At 40.2% G+C, this 20,555-nt stretch overlaps 3 protein-coding genes across 4 annotated transcripts; 1 reads left to right on the plus strand and 2 right to left on the minus strand.

The window, feature by feature from the left end:
- Positions 1–1,968: 1,968 nt before the first annotated feature.
- On the minus strand, positions 1,969–3,394 carry LOC142382045 (putative HIT-like protein Synpcc7942_1390). Of its 2 annotated transcripts, none has more exons than XM_075467489.1 (5): positions 3,201–3,394; positions 2,839–2,976; positions 2,603–2,707; positions 2,308–2,380; positions 1,969–2,214 (listed from the first exon to the last, which is right to left on the minus strand). In XM_075467489.1, the coding sequence occupies exons 1-5, from the start codon at positions 3,285–3,287 to the stop codon at positions 2,123–2,125; spliced, it is 495 nt and encodes a 164-aa protein (XP_075323604.1). In that variant the 5' UTR covers positions 3,288–3,394; the 3' UTR covers positions 1,969–2,122. The 2 variants fall into 2 exon arrangements, with proteins under 2 accessions (XP_075323604.1, XP_075323603.1); XM_075467488.1 differs by lacking the exon at positions 3,201–3,394 and adding an exon at positions 3,060–3,193.
- A 490-nt stretch (positions 3,395–3,884) lies between these two features.
- On the plus strand, positions 3,885–9,311 carry mrps30 (mitochondrial ribosomal protein S30). The gene is made up of 5 exons (XM_075467476.1): positions 3,885–4,526; positions 5,264–5,409; positions 6,249–6,354; positions 7,947–8,123; positions 8,494–9,311. The coding sequence occupies exons 1-5, from the start codon at positions 3,917–3,919 to the stop codon at positions 8,751–8,753; spliced, it is 1,299 nt and encodes a 432-aa protein (XP_075323591.1). The 5' UTR covers positions 3,885–3,916; the 3' UTR covers positions 8,754–9,311.
- A 16-nt stretch (positions 9,312–9,327) lies between these two features.
- emb (embigin) lies at positions 9,328–20,452 on the minus strand. Its single transcript, XM_075467477.1, has 9 exons — positions 19,969–20,452; positions 14,701–14,778; positions 14,337–14,520; positions 13,958–14,040; positions 13,683–13,819; positions 12,433–12,594; positions 11,852–11,969; positions 10,048–10,081; positions 9,328–9,961 (listed from the first exon to the last, which is right to left on the minus strand). Exons 1-9 carry the CDS (start codon positions 20,039–20,041, stop codon positions 9,904–9,906), a joined length of 927 nt encoding a protein of 308 aa, XP_075323592.1. The 5' UTR covers positions 20,042–20,452; the 3' UTR covers positions 9,328–9,903.
- Between the last annotated feature and the right edge of the window lie 103 nt (positions 20,453–20,555).

Below are 20,555 nucleotides of genomic sequence, written 5' to 3' on the forward strand. Positions count from 1 at the left end.
AAGGTCACTGAATCATACCACTCAATCACACCACAGCCATCCAGACCGCGGCCCCCTCGCCTGCTTGTATCTGGACTCCATTCAAGGAGGTTGTGAATGATTAGTGCGGGGCTTCATTTGTGCCACCAACACATTCTTAAGAGGAAGTCAGAAACTGGAATGCACTTGAGGAGAAGTGAAATGTCTTGCAGCCAATCATATTAGGTGCATTTCCTCTCTGATAAGGCATCCTTTCAGCTGCAGTCAATTAATTTATTATTAGCTAGATGCTATTTTCAAATGGTTAATGATTCAGCTATAGTGACATTGGCAGGCTGTAAAGAATCCTCCTCCTTCCTGAGACTTTGCATTCTTATTTTTTGTTTTTTTCAGCTCTTTAGGCTTGGACAGGTCTACTGGCTTCTGCTTAGAAAATTATTCATTAGAAATTCAATAACCAATCATTTGTAACTGCACACTTTGAGAATATCCACACCAAATAAGTTCCTAATAGTTTACCAAGATTTATAGCTGCACTACTCAAATATTAGAATGGGAACTTCATGAAGATTAAAACAGATATCACTTCAGCATCTCAAATTACTTGTATTATTCTCCCAGATTTGTAATAATCAGATTTCTTCAGTCTGGATATAAGTTATTGAAGGTATATATCACAATACCTGCCACTAAGTAGCATTTTATAAAGTGATGCTAATGTCCAGCAGCCCTTTTTGCACATGGTAAGTGGTAAATTGACAGTACTTATATTGTACTTTTCTAGTCTAGTTGACCATTCAAATTGCTTTTACACAAGAAACCACATACAGCACATCTTAGTATACAGAGCCTGTTTCTCTATCACACAAATTCACACACCAATGGATGCATCAGAGGCAATGTGAGTTTCAGAGGATTGCCCCAGGACACTTTGACATTATGGTCCAGGGAAAACAGGAATTGAACTACAATACCTTAAAATTGGCAGACAACTGCTCATCCTCCTGAGCTACAGCCAATTGTTTTGCACGAGCACGAAAAATCAGGCAACATTGTCTTCCAACATGGGTGCTCTGAAAAGGGGCCTAAAGCACAAAGTTACTCAGTCGTTTGCTGGGGAAAAGAAAAAAAATCTGTCCACGTACGTTCAGATTTTAGAACATGAAAACACTTTAGCAAAACGGGATGGAAAACAGCATCTTACACTATTTCATATTTCCTCTTGATCAACAAAAAAAAAAGTTGGGATAGCGGTAAAGGCTGAAAGTGAGACAGGAGATGCAAGTAACTGTGTTCTGGAAAATTCTTCAATAAGCATATGAACCGGTGACAGATGAGGGTGCCAGGATTAGGTATAAAAGGAGCATCCACCGAAGAATTAATCTTACTGATGGATGGTTGGGATGTGGCTCAACACTTTGTCCCAAACAGTCAGAGAATCAGTAAGTTGAAAATAAAACTAAGATTAAAAAAAATATATATATTCATTTTTGTTTTTCCTCATATCAAGACCGCAAAGAACTTTGACCTTTCAACATCTACAGAGCATAACATTGTTTAAAGACTCAGGGAATCGGATGCACTCCCATACCATCGGAGACGTTCAGTATCAATAAAGCCACGTAGGCTCAGGTATACTACGCCACTCTCAAGGTGACGTCTTGAAGGTTTGTGGTTATTTCACCATGAAAATGGCAAAGAACTGCACATTTGATTCCTGCAGTTCCCAAATGATTAAAAAGTACAATTAAAAGGAAGGTTGCTGTAACACAATAGCAAACACGTCCCCATCACCACTTTTTTTTTTTTTTTTTTGCGTGTCGCTGACATCAAATTGTCGAGATTTCTTTGTGTTTTGCACATATATTAAAGTTGGTCAACGAAGATGCTAAAAATGATTTACTTTCTACACCGACTGACAAAATATTGCAAAGATTTTCTAAACCATTGCTGCTGGTTAAAGAACAGAGTTGAATTTTCAGGATACCATAAGAGAAACTGTGTCTTTATTTGAGGCCGTGATATTTCATTTTTACATTAGTCAAGAAAATGTGCCGACAGCCTCTCATGGTTATGAAGTTAAAGCGTTAAATCCGGCTGGAGATGCAGAGACGACACAGAGCAGGGCGTGCATGTGAAACGATCATCCTGGCGGCCATGTCATCTGTCTTCCTCCCAGGACGTGGATGTGAAGGTGGTAGACTGACTGAGCTCCGAGCTTTCCATCGTTGATCACTGAGAATTCAGGGTGCAGGTCAATAAGCAGCCTGTTTCTTAAACAAATATGAGCACAATCATAAACTCTGTCAACTGAATGAAACTACTCACCCACTCTGTATCCGTCTTGCAGAGATTCTTGCTTGGCCACATTTTTAGCAACAACCAACAAATGTCCCAAGAGCTGAAAGTTTAGAAAAAGGGATCATTAAACTGAGAAAATGAAGAAAACTTTTGTTGTTCTTAATCGTCCATGAGTTGGTCACTGAATGGTTTTTCTTGTGTTTAACACTTCCTTGACTCAAGGCTTAATACGTCCACAGAAACAGAGTGTGTGTGACTGCGGTAGTCTTTTAGTTTTGGATGTGTGGAGCCACTCACCGAGGGTCAGGGGAGGACAACTTACCTCGGCATCATCATCTTTGGCTGCACTTATTCGAGGAATAGGGACCTTTGGAATAACCAAGAAGTGAACAGGGGCCTGTGGGCTGATATCCCTAAATGCCAAACACTGTTGAACACACATAAACGACATTCAAGACGGACAGTGAGAACAGTGGCATGTCAATTCCTCTCTGAATCCCATGTGGACCGGGTCAGATGAGATAAATACTGCATTTTGAAGCCAGTGATTGTTTTTACCTTGGCATCTTCATAAATAATATCTGCAGGGATGCTTTTGTCAATCACTTTTGAGAAGATGGTTGGAGCTGCAGAGCTGTACCTCTTGCTGGCCTCCTCCGCCAGCTTCACCTCATCACTTTTGGTGCAAAGTGATCTCTAAAGGTGAGTGACAAGTGATTACTGATTACTGCGTAAAGTCAAACACTGGAGCAGCGTAAACGCGTCTGAAGAAGCCAAACCTCTTGGTGGTGGTGGGACACTGTGGGTTCTCCACAGCCACCACCAGAACAGGTAGGGCAGGGGTTGTGGAAAGGCTCAACAGCAGTGAGCGAAAAGCAAATGTTCATGAGAATAAGAAGGTTCATTTTCAAGGCAGCTACCTCAGCTCGGAAAACATGTTGCACACGGCTGAACTGAACCGCTCCGGTCCCGGCGAACTGTCGTCGTAGGATATGACGAATATACATAGTTAACTATGTAACTATCAAAGTTAACCGTGATATTTCATGGATTATCTCAGCTGTTGACGTCGTCCATGTGACTAACCTGCAACTGTAATGCTGCCTTCATACACCTTAAGTAAATGTAACTCTCCCTCAGGGCCAGTTTATAGTAGACTACAACGACGACGACTAGAAAACACTCGTTTACGTATACTTTTACATCCCAGTTTTGTTATACAGTTCTTTGTTTGTTACTACCACCAATTTATATACCTGCCGGAACATAATTAGATTGTTTTATTCTTCTTATTATCCTGATAATGGATTGCGCAACACAAATGTACGATGTTTTTTGAGTGGCATCAAATGGGCCATTTATTACGTATACAGGGGAACATTCAAGAGCATGCGCGTTCTCAAATGCTAATACGATGCTAACACTTGTTACACTTTATGAAAGAAAATAAAACGGTCGTCAGCAAAATTATACTAAAGAATTTTATCACGGGGACTATAAACGGGGTAGAAGTCTATTAAACTCTAACAGAATCGTATGCAGTTTGATTGGACATTTTCGTGGTAGGGGGCGCTGTTGTCGGAGACTGCTAGTTCGTTGGTTAAACGGAAGAGCAAACTGAAGTAAGAGGGGAAACATGGCGGCCTGCAGGAGGCTGCCCTTGCTGCTCCCTAAAAAATTACCTCAATTTAGAAATCAAAAGTATGTCCATACGGAGGCTGTTGTTAAGGAGCCCGTGTATCCACCTATAGTTGCCTCTCTCACGGCTAAAAGCAAATCTGCTCGACTGCGACAGATTGAGGAGCAGGTCAAAAAGATATGTGCCGCTCCCGTGCAGGAGAAGCTGTCGCTCGTCACTCGCATCCAGCGTCAGAAATTTGTGGTTTACCCTCAAACTTTCGCACGGAACGCAGACAGATGGTACCAGCACTTTACCAAAACTGCATATATTCCCGGCTTGCCAGAGAAGTTCACTCTGGGCCAGGAGACTCCCGCGGGAGAGGAAGGCTCGCGACCGGCCGCGGGTTATTCAACAGTACCGGGGATAGACGACGAGGCGCTCGCGGACATCCGCGCCTTGGTATCCCGTGTGATTTTACACGAGCACTGGCACTTGTTGAAGAAAGGCAAACCCTACATGTTCAGACGCCAGGACCAACTAGTCGGACCTTTTCTGCGAAACCTGGTGGCTGAACTCACCCACAGTTTGACCAAGTACAATCCCCTGCTCTGCCTCTCCAGCCTGGGTATGGACGATGAGGGCTATAAGTGTACTATCAGAGTAGAGTAAACAATTAACAGAATTAGCAGAAATGCGCAGATATTTTAAAACCATTTTATTTTTGGAGTTGTAATGTAAAAAAATGTCAGGTTTTGTAATGTTGGTTGTACAAAACAAGACAACGTGACGGCCTCAACTTTGCATTTAATGTTGTAATTGATGAAGGAAAGTAACTACTAAATTAATTCATAAAAGCACGTTGTCATTACTGATAATCACCAAATGTTATCGTAAAAAGACATACTTTGCTCATGTAAATGTCTATTTTATTATTGTCCATTAGAGAAATGTTACAGCTGGTAAAAGGGAGGCAAAAGAAACACTGAATCAGTTCAACCTCTGGTCACTAACAACAACCACTAGACATATGAGGCTGTTAGATTATCAACCCCAACACAAGTGTTTCATGTGTATTTTTACTGACCTGTCAACATCTTTCCATCAGAAATGACTTGGGATTGCAGTTAGACAAGTGGTCACATTTTGGAAGTTGCTGTTGCTTACCTGATTGTGTTAGGAAGTCATCAAGCGTAAATGCAATTTTCTACACATCTCTGTTTCATTACATTTCCAGTTGAAGTTTATTTTTTAAGTCTTAGAAAGTAGTTTCAAATGTATTCTGAATGTTCAGACAACATACTTCAGAACCCCTCTGTAAGCACCTTTTTTAGGCTTCTAATGTTAGTGTTTTTCCTTTTTCAGATTTCAGCCCGCAGGTGAACTTTTATTGGAGGAGAGGACAGAGAATCATCCCGAAAGGGCACCGCAGAGGCCACCTGGAGCCACAGAGGTTCCAGATCGACGACCACCCGCACAGCCAGATCAGGATAGCTCAACAGCTTCCACAGGTAGAAGTCACTCTCACACCAGAGGTTAAAGGGATAGTTCGCCTCTTTTGACATGGAGCTGTATGACATCCCATATTAGCGATATCATTTAGGAACATCTTCTTACCACCTGCTGCGTCCTGTGAGCCGAGTTCCAGACTCGTTTTGGCGTTGATGAAGGTAGTCCGGCTAGTTGGCTGGGGCTTAAAAGATAAAGCGTCTTGCTTCTCAAAACAATATGTGTTTAAAAAAGTAATACATTTGCATCACAAAATCGTCCATCCAGAAAAAGTCGGACCTCACAATCGCTTGGCACTATTTTTGCCTCCCTTCATATCAATGCGTTCAGCCACCTGCCGATAGCCGCACCTGTTACGATGTTTACTGCTTGGAAGCAGGGGACTGCTCGGTCTGCACAGTTTACACAGCCCGTAGTGATACGAAGGGAGAGAGAAATAGCGCCAAGCGATTGTGAGGTCTGACTTTTTCTGGAGAACGATTTTGTGATGCAAATGTATTACTCTGTTGAACACATATTGTTTTGAGAAGCAAAACGCTTTATTTTTTAAACCCCAGCCAACTAGTTGGACTACCTTCGTCAACGCCAAAACTCAGCTGGAACTCGGCTCACAGGACGCAGCAGGGGGTAAGTCAATGTTCATAAATGATATTGCTAGTATGGGATGTCAGACAGCTTCATGTCAAAAGAGGCGAACTATCCCTTTAACGACGGCAACACACACATGAATCTGAGATGGTGTTCACTCTGATTGTAGGTGATACCACAGCGAGAGAGTTTTATAGTTAATTCCCCCATCAGGTTTTTGAAATGTATACATATTTGTGTCTTTGTCCTTAAGTTTGCCCCGCTGGAGGCCTCCTTCACAGCTGAAGTTCCAGAAGTCAAGTATGCTCCTAACCTGATGCCGCTGTTCAGAAGGCAGTACGACAACAACATCTTCACAGGTAACGCAGCAACAGGACACCCGTCACCTCCGCTGTGGCCACGAGTTAATGTTCAGTTTCAGTTAAACCATTTTCTGTGTGGAGATCCCAGAGGGTAAACATAATGGTGCTGTTCTGGTTACAGCGAGTTAAATGTCTCCGTCAGTAGAGGGCGTTAGCGCACAGCTAATCTGCTTTTTCTTTTCCCCCTGAGTGCCAGTTTCATGACTCTATTTCTGCCACCCAACACGAGTTTGTTGTTCTGTCCTCACTGTGTCGGCTGCTCTGACACAGTTAAATAATACAGGCTGCTGTGAACTTTGTATTTTTCCTCTGAATGTTTTGAGTGATGTGTCGTCCAGTTGGCACAGAGCAATGACGCGTGTCTTCACCTGCAGCAGCACGTTAAAATCAAATGACAGTTCTAATTTTAGGCTAATCTACAAATTCTTCCTTGTCAGTAAAACAGGAATGAGAACTCGTCACAGCACGTCTTCCCTCAGTCTGAGCTGCCGTGTAGTTTAACGGTTCGAATTAATTGAGCACCACTTCACGCACATTTAGCATGTTTTAGGATTCTCACATGGAACTTTACTGTATTAAATGACAGGTGGAAAGCTATGGGTCAGCAAAGAGTGCAATTCATCACGACTTCATGGAGTGAAATAACATGCAATGAGGAAGAGGGGGCATTGATAGGAGCTGATCCGTGAGCTGTTTCTTATTAACGTTCTTACATTTTGACATGACTGGTTGATACATTGTTCATATCCAGAGAAACTTAGTTGGTTAGTTTTCCTGATGTTAATCCATAGATATGAGCTGCATCTCTGCAGTCACTAACTTGCCCAGAGGTTCTAACAGCTGGGCCTCAAAGTTGAAAAACTCATATTTGAACATTTTTTTAAAATAATTTATTTAGTTGATAATTCCATCCATTGCTTGCTGCTGCTTACCCATCTATCTATCTATCTGATAGATAACTACATAGAGGATACAGATAAATACTTGTATGCTATTTGGACTCTGTTTGAAAGTGTTAATCTGTAGCTTCGCTTTATGTGTAAAAGCTAAAATGTTGTTGCTCACCTCTTATACCAACAAGAACCGCTCATTTGTTAAACTGTGTGAAGGTCAAATGTGTTTATCACAACTTCCAGAAAGTGCCATTACACGGCAGATCTGCTCATCCCTGCAGCAGGAGAGGAGATATTTGTATAGATATAGTTAAACAAATACAATAGATGCAAATTAAGTTTGAAATTGACCACTTGGTTGCGTGATTTGAAATATTACAGAACTGAGGTAAGGTATTTAATATGATGACTCTTATTCTTACTTGAACCAAGTGTCCTGCCATGAAGACATGTCTGGTTTATGTGACAAAGCAAACAGTGTGAAATTAGGTTAAAAATAAGGGTTATGACACTTAATTGTGGCTCTAGACTCGTCTTCATAGACCATTAACGGCTCGAATCGAGGCTCCATCTGCGTGTATACATCTACGGTGTCAATCAGTAGAAAAGGAATTTTTTTTTTTTTTTTTACATGAATCCCCCTCTTCCAGCAGCGTGGTTTCATTTGAAACTGTCCTTTTTGGTCTCGTTTAACAGGGGCAAAGCTCCCGGACCCGGCCTGCTACGGTCACACCCAGTTCCACCTGGTGCCCGACCGATACCACAGAGACCGCAAGGCTCTGCTGCAGCAGACCGACCAGGTGGAGGTCTTCCTCAGAGCCAATGCACTCGCCAGCCTTTTCGCTTGGACTGGAGCTCAGGCCATGTACCAGGGTGAGTTATGGACACAGAAAAAAAAAAAAGGGGGATTCTTCCAAGTTATACTACAGCATTTCTTTTCTAATGTTTGCTTTTCTTGTGCTGAAGGCAGGAATCACTGCTTTTGTTTCAGTAAATAGAGAGTAGCTCCAGAAGGGGACACAGAGAAATGTGTTGCCCTTTGTTTCATATTAAAGTCCTCATCAGGAGCATGTTTTATAAAAGAAATATTGCTCACAACTCCTCCATGTTCAGATATTAGTCAGTGTAAACATTTAGAATTTTAGTCACCAAACCGTATTAGAGCGCAGGAAATGAGTCATCCCGCCATCATTGTCTGAATTTGGCGAAATGTTATCGTCACACCTTCGTCTCACCTCCGCAGGTTTCTGGAGCCACGAGGATGTGTCGAGGCCCTTCGTGTCGCAGGCCGTGATCTCAGACGGCCACTTCTTCTCCTTCTTCTGCTACCAGCTCAACACGGTGGCTCTCGCCGTGGAAACGGACGCCAACAATCCAAGGAAGAACGTCCTGTGGGGCACCGAGAGCCTGCGACTCTACGACAGCGTGCAGGACGGAGAGGTGGTGGGTCTGAACGACGGCGTCATAAAGCTGCTGGTCCAGTTCCTCATGAATCGGCCTTAAAGTTGCGCAGGAGACCAAATGTGCAGGAAGTTGCCTTGAATTTTTGTTCTCCAAACATTTGAAAGAGGCAGAAACGCGGGAGCTTTGTCAGGTTGTATAAAAGTGTAATGTTTGTAAAGGTAGAAGGATCTGCGTTGTGTTCAGCAAGCTGAAGCAGTAGTAGAGCCCATGGCCGGTCACAAGGGAAATGAGTTTTTCCGGATTATTTTTTCATTCCCTCCCATCCTTGTAAACAGTTGGAGCATTATAGTGATTATGGTTAAGCAGATTGCAACTGAATTTTACGTGTTGCAGGACTGAGGGAATAGTCGTTTCAGCACAGTACTCAGCCAGTGAAACCATCTGCCAATATACACATTATTGCACGTAGTCAGTTACTTTTAACTACAGTCACAAAGTCTCAAGAGATTTTGGTGAGACCTGCCGCTAGTTCCCCTTTTAAAAACACTTGTATGTTGGTGCCTGACAGCCACAGCTGAGGGTATAAGGAAGGAAAAAGACATTTCCATTGTGATCTTTCTGGGCTTGGTGTTTTTTTTGTGTCCTCATATTTATGAAAAATAAAATGATTTCATTTCAAACTGAAACTTGTTTTTATCCATTTTTATTGTTTTGATCATTTCAGACTTCACAGGTTTTGCTCTTCGCTCGTGTAATGTTAGACTTGTGTCGTTTTAGTCCGACTGTCTGCATATACGGTTAAGTTTCGGTAAATATTACAATTTTCCAGCACAAACAGGATATTTATACACATATCTGCATCTTAGAGGGAATATCTATACAAGACGTTTTTCTTTATGTTAGATAAACTATTGCAAGAACAAACAAACAAATAATCATCGTCAGCACAGTGAGTGGTTAGTAAATTTGGAGGGTGTAAGGCACTGCTCACAAACCACAACTTCTGTACAACAGCAGTAAAGGTGACTCAAAAGAAGAAAAAAAACTTCCATTTAGAAGCAACAGGAAATGAGACATGCGGGGTAAACCAGGTGATTTCAGTTTCTGCACAGGAAGAGCAGCAGCAAAATGCTTTTGACTCAAAATGGCATGTTTCCAAATAATTATTCAAATATTGCTTTCAAAGTCTTATTCCCATTTACAAAAATAAGAAAACCTTTTCATGGAAGCTTCAATCTGCTTGCAGTCTTTAAACGTTGCGCTTTCTTATTGACGAACTTTCCTCTCCTCCATCTTCTCCCTGTGGCCTGAGGACAGCATGGAAAATAGTTATCTTGTCATGTAAGACTGAAAACGTAAATAATGTTTGTAGAGAAATTCCCACAGTACTCACGGTGTGTTGTTTTGGTCGGCGTTTGTCCCATTTTCTAAGAAGGCAGAAAATTAACAACCCGGTGGGTAAAATTTTAATATTAGACATTTATTAAAAAAAAAAAAAAAAAAGATGTGCAATATATCTTAACCCCTTACCCTTCTTCTTTAATATTTCTATAAGATGGCACATTTTTAATAAAAACTGAAGATGAAGCCACTAAAGAGGAACGTGTTGCAACTAATCAGATTAATTGGCAACAAGTCAGTAACATGACTGGATATGAATAGAGAACCTTTCAGAGTCTGAAATAAAGATAGGCCGGGGTTCAGCAATGTGCAAAAAAAAGATGCATCTTCAAACTATGGACTGATTTGTGAATATTTGTGATGTTCAGGCCCTCAGGCAGCACGGCATTAAAAACAGAATTCTGTCATGGAAATCCCTGCATAGGCTCGGGAACTCTTCCAGAAATCACAGTGAACACAGTTCACTGTGCCAACCACAGATGCTCTATCAAAGCTGTCACCAAGGCAGCTTTTTACCACCTCAGAAACATCAACAGAATGAAAGGTTTCCTCTCCCAGAAAGACCAGGAGAAACTCATCCATGCATTCATCTCCAGTAGACTCGATTACTGTAATGCTCTTTTAACTGGACTTCCCAAAAAGAGCATTAAACATCTGCAGCTCATCCAGAACGCTGCTGCTAGAGTTTTAACCCGGACTAAGAGATCTGAACACATCACACCAGTTTTAAAATCTTTACACTGGCTTCCAGTCAGTCACAGAATAGATTTTAAAAGTCTGCTGATGGTGTACAAATCCCAGAACGGTTTAGGCCCAAAATACATCTGTGATATGTTCAGAGAATATAAACCCAGCAGAGCTCTTAGATCCAAGGACTCAGGTCAGCTGGTCCAGTCCAGAGTCCAGACTAAACATGGAGAAGCAGCATTTAGCTGTTATGCTGCAAACAAGTGGAACAAACTGCCAGTGGAGATTAAACTTTCACCAAATGTAGACATTTTTAAATCCAGGTTAAAGACATTTCTGTTCTCATGTGTCTATGCATGAAATATCTTTTAACTTATCTAGACTGTTGCCTGATTTTAAATTCATTTAAATGATTTTATTTGTTTCTCTTTATATTATCTTATGTATTTTTAATGCTTCTTCCACTCCCTGCTGCAATGCTTTTATTTTATGTAAAGCACTTTGAATTGTTTGTACATGAAATGTGCTATACAAATAAATTTGATTTGATATCCTGCAATGAAAATGGTATGGTTGTGTACACCATCAATGCTGAAAAGTATAAACAGGTTATTGAGCAACACGTGCTCCCACCCAGACAACGTCCTTTTCAGGGAAGGCCTTGTACCATGCTAAAGCACATTTGTCAGTAGAAGAGTCCCGGTAACGGACTGGCCTGCCTCTCATCAACTGAAAACATTTGGCGCCTCATGAAACACAAAATACAACAACGAAGATTCAGGACTGTTAAGCAGCTAGAACCCTACATCAGACAAGAATGGAACAACAACTCCTGGACAAAGGTCCAGGAGCTGGTCTCAGTTCCCAGATGTTTACAGACTGATGTAAAAAAGAAGAGGGGATGCTACACTGTGGTAAACATGACCCTGTCCCAACTTTTATGAGATGAGCAAATCATTTTCATTAAAATAATAAAATGTCTCACTTTCAGCAATCAAAAATGTTCCAGTGTGAATAAAATATTGTTTTATGAGATTTGAAAATGAGACAGTATGAGATTTACTTAAATACACAAGACATGACAAACAACAGCCGCACGTCTTAATTACCTTCTTCGTCAATTTTCCGGGACCGTTTTCTCTCGTAGATCAGAATGGCGGTGACCAGGATGACAACTTCAATCAGGATGCTTATGAAGGGCTTCAGGGGCTCCATGAAGGTGATAACCTTCAAAAAAAGGTATTCATGCTGGTCACTTCAGATGTAAAACCAGTCAAACTTTGCTAAATAGTCTTAACAGCGACACATGTTTCAATTTTTTCACAAACCCCTGTCAGTGAGGATTTATTCATGACATCAAATGTACATCAAATGTCTACAAATAGTTTGAAATGAATCATTTTTAAAAAAAAGTTTACCAAACAACTCTGATAGGTCTGGAGATTGTTTGAATCTTCAGGCTCCTGAGAGTATCTCGAGTAATTCTCTCTTTTGGGCAAAGTCATAACAAGTCGGGCATCTGAAGAGCAACCCAAACTTAACAGTGTTTATGACGTCAAAAGCTGAAAAGCTTCAGAAAAACTGTTTAATCTTTAAGAAGTTTTTCTTTTAAGCTTTAAGGCACGGTCAGTAAAAGTTTCATCGTGTTTGAGTAAATGTACTTCGGCTTAAACACTCATCCAAAACTGACTTTCAGTTCCACGTGGCTCATCGAGGTGCCGATGGCGTACACGGCGCCGCAGTAATAAGGGCCGGAGTCGGCCTGTGTCAGGTTTTTCACTTGCAGCCTGGTCTTCCATTTTTTTATGGTAATCTCATATCGTTGAGGAGCTGCAGCAGCAAAGATCTGCTCCTACAGAGGAAAAGCATCCCAAAAGGCACAAGTTATCATCGATTACTCGGAAGTCATCAGAGGACATACATTAATGGGTTAGGGTTAGAGTGTCTGTTCAGTGGGATTGATTTTTCAGAGTTAAATGGAATAAAACACAGTATAAGAGAAAATGTGAAACTTGCCATTTTTATCTCCTTAAGTTCCAGGCCATTTAACAGTAGTGAAGTAACTTACTGATGAATATGTCTATGACCTGTTATAGACCCACTAATAAAAAAAATAGTGTATATCCCTCAATTCTAAGGTTTTACGTAACAGGCCATTATCCAAAAATTGGCTGTTGCTTACAAGGTGTTGGTATAAGTTGGTGCTATGAGGTAAACAGAACCCTCAGGTGACGAGCACACGACATATTACATTTGCAAATCTTCTCAGGAATGGACGTATCACCAATTTCACCCCAAGGTCAGACCATACAGGCCTCAGTTATCATGCTAAATGTTAACGTTCATGACAGTCCATCAGACAAAGACTGAACAAGTATGGCTTGTTTGGAATGGCTGCCAAAAAGAACATGGCAGCATGGCTCAGGTTAGAAAAATGTCTTCCGAACCAACCACAAAACTTCTGAAACAATGTTAATGTTCGGTCGTAATGCTGTATTTAGTTTGAATGAAAACCAAAGAGAGCGTGTCAGCACAAACACCTCAATCCAGCTGTTAAGCATGGTGGTGGAGAGTTGATGAGGCGAGTTATTTTTGCAGCCAGAAGGCCAGGACTTCTTCCAGTCAGACTTTTTCACACACGCAGAATCAGCTGAGTAATGACAGCAGTGGGGTCCTAGAAAGCTAACATTTGAACACTTATTTCACCGCTGTGCTAAAATTCCTGCTCATTCATGAGACCCAAAAAGCACAAATGATGGGTTTTTAAAAAAAATAAAGTATACACTCTGCTCTAAATGTTAAAGAAGAGGTATAAGCCAGGAAAAAAAAAAAACATGTTTACACCAGGAGCGCAATTTGGCCAATGTCGGCAGATATATATTAGATCAAATGCCTTTTCAAAAAACGACTCGAGAGTCAAATTCTCAACAGCTCACTGGCCTTGTCTGTCCCATTGTCCTTATACCAATTCCAGCTGGTAGGCATAGGTTGGGTTTCTTCCATTTTACATGTCATCACCACAGAATCCCCAACATAGCTGACTATCGGCTTGTCTCGCACATCCCTGATATGTGGAGCTAAAGGAGAAGTGCAGAAATAACGGGCGTTGTTAGTATGATGAGCTGGCAGCAGGGATTTGAGTTGATAATGCAAATGCTGATCAAATGTGAAATGTTATGCAGATATATAGCATGCAAAAAGGACGTGATCTGTACCTGCCACAATAAAATCAATTTTTGCTTCATTTCCAAACAAACACGAGTAATTTCCAAGGTTTTCCTCACTGTTAATAATGAACCTGAAAAGAAAAAAATATACCGATGAGAGGTTTTAAGCTTATTACATCGGTTAAAAATCAATAGGTAGAAGTTTTTCTCATAAAACTTGGCTGTTCAGTTGCAGAAATGGGCCACCACACATCAAACTCTTCAAGACATAAAAGTGGAAACAAAAGTTTTCCACCTGCACTGAGGCAAAATCGTGGAATATCCTTTGATTTGTATAAAAATGTACTAATATATATATATATAATGAAACATACTGGGAAATTATTTTGTACACATGCATAAATAGAGTGCATTTTGTAAAACTTACACTTTCCTGAGATTATACTGCTCATTCTCAAGTGACACTGTGCGACAACTGTCCTGAACTTCAATTCCATCTTTTCTCCAGCAGCCGGTTATATTTGGTGCTTTGGTCTGATTTCCAGTCCAGGTACACTCTAGTGACAAGTTGACGGGATTCTGCAGTTCAATTTTCTCAGCTTGATGTTCACCTGAATGGGATGATCACGGAGGGGTTTCAGAAACCAAGCTTTATTTACACATCTTTTTCTGACAAACCACCCCCTCTGACCGCGCTGTAATTTTACAGTTGAGTACATGCTTAACAGGGATAGCAAATGAAAAAGAAAAAAGATGACGGATTTATAGTAAAAAAATATATATATGGTTACCTTTCAGGACGACACTTCTCATGTCTGTCGTCAGATGAGTTTTGGGGACCATTGGTGTTGGTGTTGGGGCTGATTTCTCTGTCAGCAAAACGAACAAAGTTATTTGTATATATTTGATTAGCATCATACTTGCTAAGTGCTAACAGTATCGTTAAGACAGCCTGTATCTTCTCAAAAAAAGAAAAGCACAAACAAAGGTTGTTTAGACAAGGTGTTTACTTTTGAACAAGAAATTATTGAGGGTTGCTAGGATATTACTACTTGTTGTTCCGTTGCATTGTGGTTAGTCAGAAAACTGTTGTTGTCCAATTACGTGGTTGCTAAGATGTTTAAGGTGGTTGCTAAGGGAACTGCTTGGTCACCACAGGCAGCTAAAATCTAAAAGGAGACCATTTACAGAGAAAGCCCCCGTTATACCACTAAAATGTTACTGTTAAAGTTAAGTCCACATGAAATTGGCAACAAAGAGTGATTAATTGGTGCATATTTAAAGCTGCCGTCGACAGATTTGCAAAATTCCGAGTCTAAAGTCGGAAAATTCGAACTGACACAACTTTCAGGTCCCTCCCCCTCTGTGGACGAGGCTGTGCACGTGAGTTCACACCAGTGTGCGCGCACACAAGCTGGGGGCAGACTCGAGCTCAGCACGGAAGACGTGGTTGGTGACTGTTCTGCTCAGATAATAAATCAATAATAAACCTAACGTGATTGGTTAAAAACAGCCGGGAGCGCACGATTTTTGCAAGCATGATTACAGGCTTCAGAGGGAGCTACAGAATTCGGGATTTTTCCTAAACAGCCTATTTAATATTCTCCTTTCAGAATCCCATGACAGTTCAAGCTAATATGACTAAAAAAAAGTTGCCGACGGCAGCTTTAAAGATTTCCTGCACCATGATTGGACACCTTCACTGGCCTGATCAGCAACACCCACCATTCCACATCAGTTGAAATTCAAAATTTAGAAAGCTTTTCATTGGACACAAAATTAGTATACATCTTTGAATGTAAAATGACACAATCGGTTTTTGTTTTTTATTTGAATAAAAATCCCTGAAACACCATTAAAAAACGCCACAAAACTATGCTTTTGTTTAGTTTGTTTTTTTTTGTCAGCGTTCGGCCCAATAATGGTAATTTGCAAGATATAATCATACACTAAAATTACAAATTTGATTTCATAGTGTTTTAAAAGCTTGCAAAAGTGTAAATAAAAAAAAAAAAGCTAATCTTTAATGGGAACTGCCTACCTAACAATAAACAGGAAAAACTTGAGAATGATGTCAACATGCTCATTTGAGAATATGGTGAAATCACCAGATCACAAACAAAGACTGAGCAGCTGACCAATCACATCTGCACAGGGGCTAAAACTGAGTGTTTGAAGCAGAAGGTATGCAGTGGAAGAGAAATAAATGTGCTTTTTTATCATTACTTTAAAGAATGTGAAAATCAAAGACAAAATGATGAATCTATTAATGGAGCATGACATGGACTTTTAAGATGTTAGACCTTTTATGAAATACAATAAATGAGCTAAAACTGAAACACCCATCTATGTAAAATGCAACAAGCCATGCCAAGTTAAAGCATGTCCTCACTTATGTGCATGAACTCGGAGAGAAGAAAAAAAAACAGAACAGGAGTTTCAGAAAATCCCCAAGCTGCCAAAAAGCAAATACATTATGAGAACGTGTTGTAATGTTAAACACAGAGATTTGTTTTACAAAGAAATTACTTGGTTTAAAGACAAAAAAACAACAACATTGCAGCTTGTGCAGTAAACCACAAGTAGGTGCTATTGATAGCAATCATGGGACCTCATCATATTGAGCATAAACTCACAGTTTGGTTTTCAAATGTTGTAATCCCGGACACAATTTGGTATCTGTTTACCAAAATAAATATTCAGCTTTGTGAGACAATGATAGGGTTTCATGGACAGACGTGGACCATATTATTCTTTTGTCATTTCTACTTAAAGGCAGGGTAGGGGATCTTTTTCTGGAGCATTTTTTTACATATTGCTTGAAATACTCTTCACACCCCCATTGCAACCAATTAATTAAAAGTTTTGACACAAATATGAAAAGTTTTAGTGGCCTCTAGAACGTACAATCTAGGAAAAACAGTATCCAATCATACTGAACAGACCGTTCACAATGATTGGATTCTGATGCCGTCTATCAAACTGCAATCTGCTCCTCCCTCCCCCTCCTTCCCCCTGTGCGCGTACCCTGCTCCGTGAACGAATTACGCGTCCAGAAGCTTGGCAGGAAGCTAAACTAGAGCCAGCTTGGCTAGCACCTAGCATTATTAAACGTATAGTTATCATATACTAAATACTAAATACGGCAACGATCGATGCTTGCTGTCAGAACAGCGCTCGTGCACCTTCGTGCGCGTTCATGTACTCTAGAGAGGTGCCTTCGGGGGGAAAGTCTGAAGAAAAGGGTTGGGACTTTTTACCTGTGTATATTCAAAATGCAGCTTCGCTGGACTCAAAATCCAGGATCTCCTCCCTAACTTTAAGTTAGCAGATTATAAATCATTGGAAGTGCGGCACTTTAATTTGGAAAATGTGGCTGTAAACAAAACAGGTAGTCAGTGGAGTTCTCCGAAGAACAAGCCAAATCAATCAAAGAGTTGGGAGGTAGGAAGATCAATAATCTGTTAATTTGACAAAAATAAATCAGGCCTCTGAAGTTCAAAGACCTAAACAGTAGCACGAGAGAACAATAGTGAATGATCACGAGATAATTTTCCAATGATTGAAACAACACTTTGCCACGTCCACTCAATAGCCATCCACACAAGAACACTCTCCAGGAGGCAGGTATATAAAACATTATCCAAATCTACAATTAAAAGATTTTAAAAAGAGCTAAGATCAAGTACAGAGAGTTAAACACAAAGTTCAAACCCCATTGATGCATCACGAGTAGGAAGGCCAGCTCAGGCTTTGCCAAAGACCATCTTAAAAGCCCGAACAGACGTGGACCAGAAAGACTCAAAGAAAACGTATTAAGGGGGTTTAATACCACTCATGATCTAAACATGCAACATCATCATTTAAAGATGAGTATGCAGTGTGATGGCACAGCCATGGTTACAATAGCACTTAATCAGCTGCATTTCAGCTGCATTTGAATAAAGCTCCAAATCTGAAGCTTGAGTTTCAAAACTTAATCACATTTTAACCACTGATTTTATCTGATTCTATCTTTTGTTTTTATTTCTTTCTTTTTTGTTTAAAATTTAAATCATGCTTTTTATTTCAACTGTTTTAATGTATCTGTAAAGCACTTTGAATCACCTTGTAGTTTAATTGTGCTATACAAATAAACTTGCCTTGCCTAATCACAAACTAACATCTGAAAACCAGGAAATAAATGCTTAGATGAATCATAGATTAATAGGTTTCCCTTGACCAAAGAACAACTTGTACTCTATTCTTTTTCTTCTGAAAGGCTCTGTTTCGCTGAGATTTGCTTTTTATATCCGACTATGTTTATGCATTTGGCAAATGCTTTAATCCAAAGCAACTTAAACTCATATCCCAGGTAGGCAGGTAGCGTAAGGGGGTCTTGCCCTTAGGACCCCCTACTGGAGGTAGTACCTTTCATGCCAACTCTAACCCTAACCTACCAGCATGACAGGCAGCAATCTAACCAGTACACTATTCAGTCACTAGGTGAACAACACATTATATATTACACCGTGTCATTATCTATTTGACAAAAAGATTGCCAAAATGCACAAGCAGTTTATTAAAAAAAAAAAAAAATAATAATTATGTCACATTGAGTGACACATAGAACCACTTGCACTATAGGAGTAACAACTTCCTCATTTTCTGTAAGACGTTGTTGGTCTCTCACATCACTGTGGAGGATTTTTTCACTTTTCTTTTCCACAGCGTTGCTTCAGTTCGTTCAGGTTTGTGACCCATTGCAACACATTAATTCAGTGATTCTGGTATCGTTAGTAACATTGGTAACATTTTTATCTTGTTGCACGACCCAATTTCAGCGAAGTTGGATCCATTAGACAGATGGCCTCACATTTGACTCTAGAAAACTTAAGTGTTCATGTTGGACTCAGGTCCCATGGCAGCAAAACAAGCCCAGAGTTAGAGTGAGGTGTTTGTGCTGATGTGATGTGTTTAGTTTTCTCCAAACATGGTGCTTTGGATTTCATTTCATGTGTCTTGAGGGGATTGTTCCAGAAGTCTTGTGGTTTGTTCAGATGTAACTTTACAAACCTAACAATCCTTTTAGAGAGAAGGGGCTTTCTTCTGACAACATTTCTGAAGAAATCATACTTGTTCCGTCTTTTTCCTAATGGTACTGTCATGAACTTTAAAGATGATCATTCAAAAGTACAATGATCAACTCCAAATTGTTTGGAAATTACCTTCTAACTCTTCACAATTTTGTTGATGTCTTACATCCCTGGCAAGCTTCTTCATATATATATGTATGTATATATATATATATATATATATAAACATCTATATATATATATATGTACACACATACACACAGGTACTCAAACCTGTTGATGATTGGTTAATCAAGTGCATTTAATTAGCAGCACCTGACTGATACTTGCCCTCTCACTTTCCTTTATTTAAAATGAATAATGCCACCTGTGTTGTTCATCTGAAGTGAAGTCCATCGGTTTTCCTGACAATAAGCAGACATTGTCTAAAAACATATTCAAAATGGAGTTCCAAAAATCCCAAACCAAACCAAATTTGAGCTGCTAAAAAGGGCTCCTGCAAAGAGATGCAGTAAAAGTAAGCTCAGGTAAAACATGCACAAGCGAGTAACTCTGAATCAAATACAGAGGGAAACCTGTGGGTATTAACCCACTCATTAGGAATTAGCCAGATTTAATTCTATTCAGTTGTTTTATACTCCATATAAAGACATAACTTTTCCCCTTGTTTTGATTGATTTTTGTACATTAAAGAAAAAAGATTTGCCCGTAGATTAAAGTCATGTCCCATTATGGCATAAAAACAGTGCTTTTTGGAATTATACTATTTTGGGACATTCAAACATTAGGGGGAAAAAAATGAAAAATCAACAGAAAACTTTAAACTATTGAATGTAGTAAAGATGGAAATCACCTCTCCCCTCTCAAGGTTACGGGAACAGTCAGTCCAAAATAAATAAATAAAGAAATGAGAAAAACTAGCAGAGCAGAGGTCTAACACAACCACATTAACAGTCAGAATTAAACCCATTATATTGAATTTACTTGTGTTGATGTGTCTGCAGGAGACGAGCATCAGGAGGATCTGAAAAAGGAGCTGCTTCCAGGAGGCTGTCATGGTTGCAATCCCTCTGTCCTCTCTGCAAGCAGGTTTCTCAGTGTCTGTGCCTGCTGCATCGTCTAATCACCACACCCTCCTGCCTCAGCTGCACAGTGACGCAGCCATGATATCACCCTGCACCCTGTTGGTGGCTGGCTGACTGACTCCATCCATTATTCAGCGAGTCAGGGTTCATACCTTGGAGCTTTGCTACAGTGTGTCCTGTCCTACATGGCTGCTCATGGAAATTATATGCTCTATTGGCTGATTCAGTTCTTTGAAGCAAAATGCTTGTGTGTGTGTGTGTGTGTGTGTGTGTGTGTGTGTATGTGTGCTTAGATAAATCTAATACATCTCTCCTCAACTGTTCTGTTCTGTTGATACAGTTGAGCTTTCTGCAACATTCGCTGTCGTGTTATATGAGAGGACCTGGCAGCCGAAGGTCACATGATGCGACTCCCTTTATGAAAACAACAAGGAGTGGGAGCCATTCTGCCTTTTCAGCAACTTATGAAACAAAAAAATGAAAAAA

Source organism: Odontesthes bonariensis, chromosome 6 (assembly GCF_027942865.1).
Source record: "Odontesthes bonariensis isolate fOdoBon6 chromosome 6, fOdoBon6.hap1, whole genome shotgun sequence".
Classification (NCBI taxonomy): Eukaryota; Metazoa; Chordata; class Actinopteri; order Atheriniformes; family Atherinopsidae; genus Odontesthes; species Odontesthes bonariensis.

Coding starts and splice junctions, on each gene's coding strand:
- mrps30 (XM_075467476.1), top strand. CDS start 3,917: ATGGCGGCCTGCAGGAGGCTGCCCTTGCTGCTCCCTAAAAAATTACCT. Junction 4,527..5,263: donor GCTCTGCCTCTCCAGCCTGG/GTATGGACGATG, acceptor TTCCTTTTTCAG/ATTTCAGCCCGCAGGTGAAC. Junction 8,124..8,493: donor AGCTCAGGCCATGTACCAGG/GTGAGTTATGGA, acceptor TCACCTCCGCAG/GTTTCTGGAGCCACGAGGAT.
- emb (XM_075467477.1), bottom strand. CDS start 20,041: ATGACAGCCTCCTGGAAGCAGCTCCTTTTTCAGATCCTCCTGATGCTC. Junction 14,521..14,700: donor GAGAAGTGTCGTCCTGAAAG/GTAACCATATAT, acceptor CATCCCATTCAG/GTGAACATCAAGCTGAGAAA. Junction 13,820..13,957: donor AATTGATTTTATTGTGGCAG/GTACAGATCACG, acceptor CTTCTCCTTTAG/CTCCACATATCAGGGATGTG.
- LOC142382045 (XM_075467488.1), bottom strand. CDS start 3,185: ATGAACCTTCTTATTCTCATGAACATTTGCTTTTCGCTCACTGCTGTT. Junction 2,977..3,059: donor TGTCCCACCACCACCAAGAG/GTTTGGCTTCTT, acceptor ACTCACCTTTAG/AGATCACTTTGCACCAAAAG. Junction 2,708..2,838: donor TTATTTATGAAGATGCCAAG/GTAAAAACAATC, acceptor TGTGTTCAACAG/TGTTTGGCATTTAGGGATAT.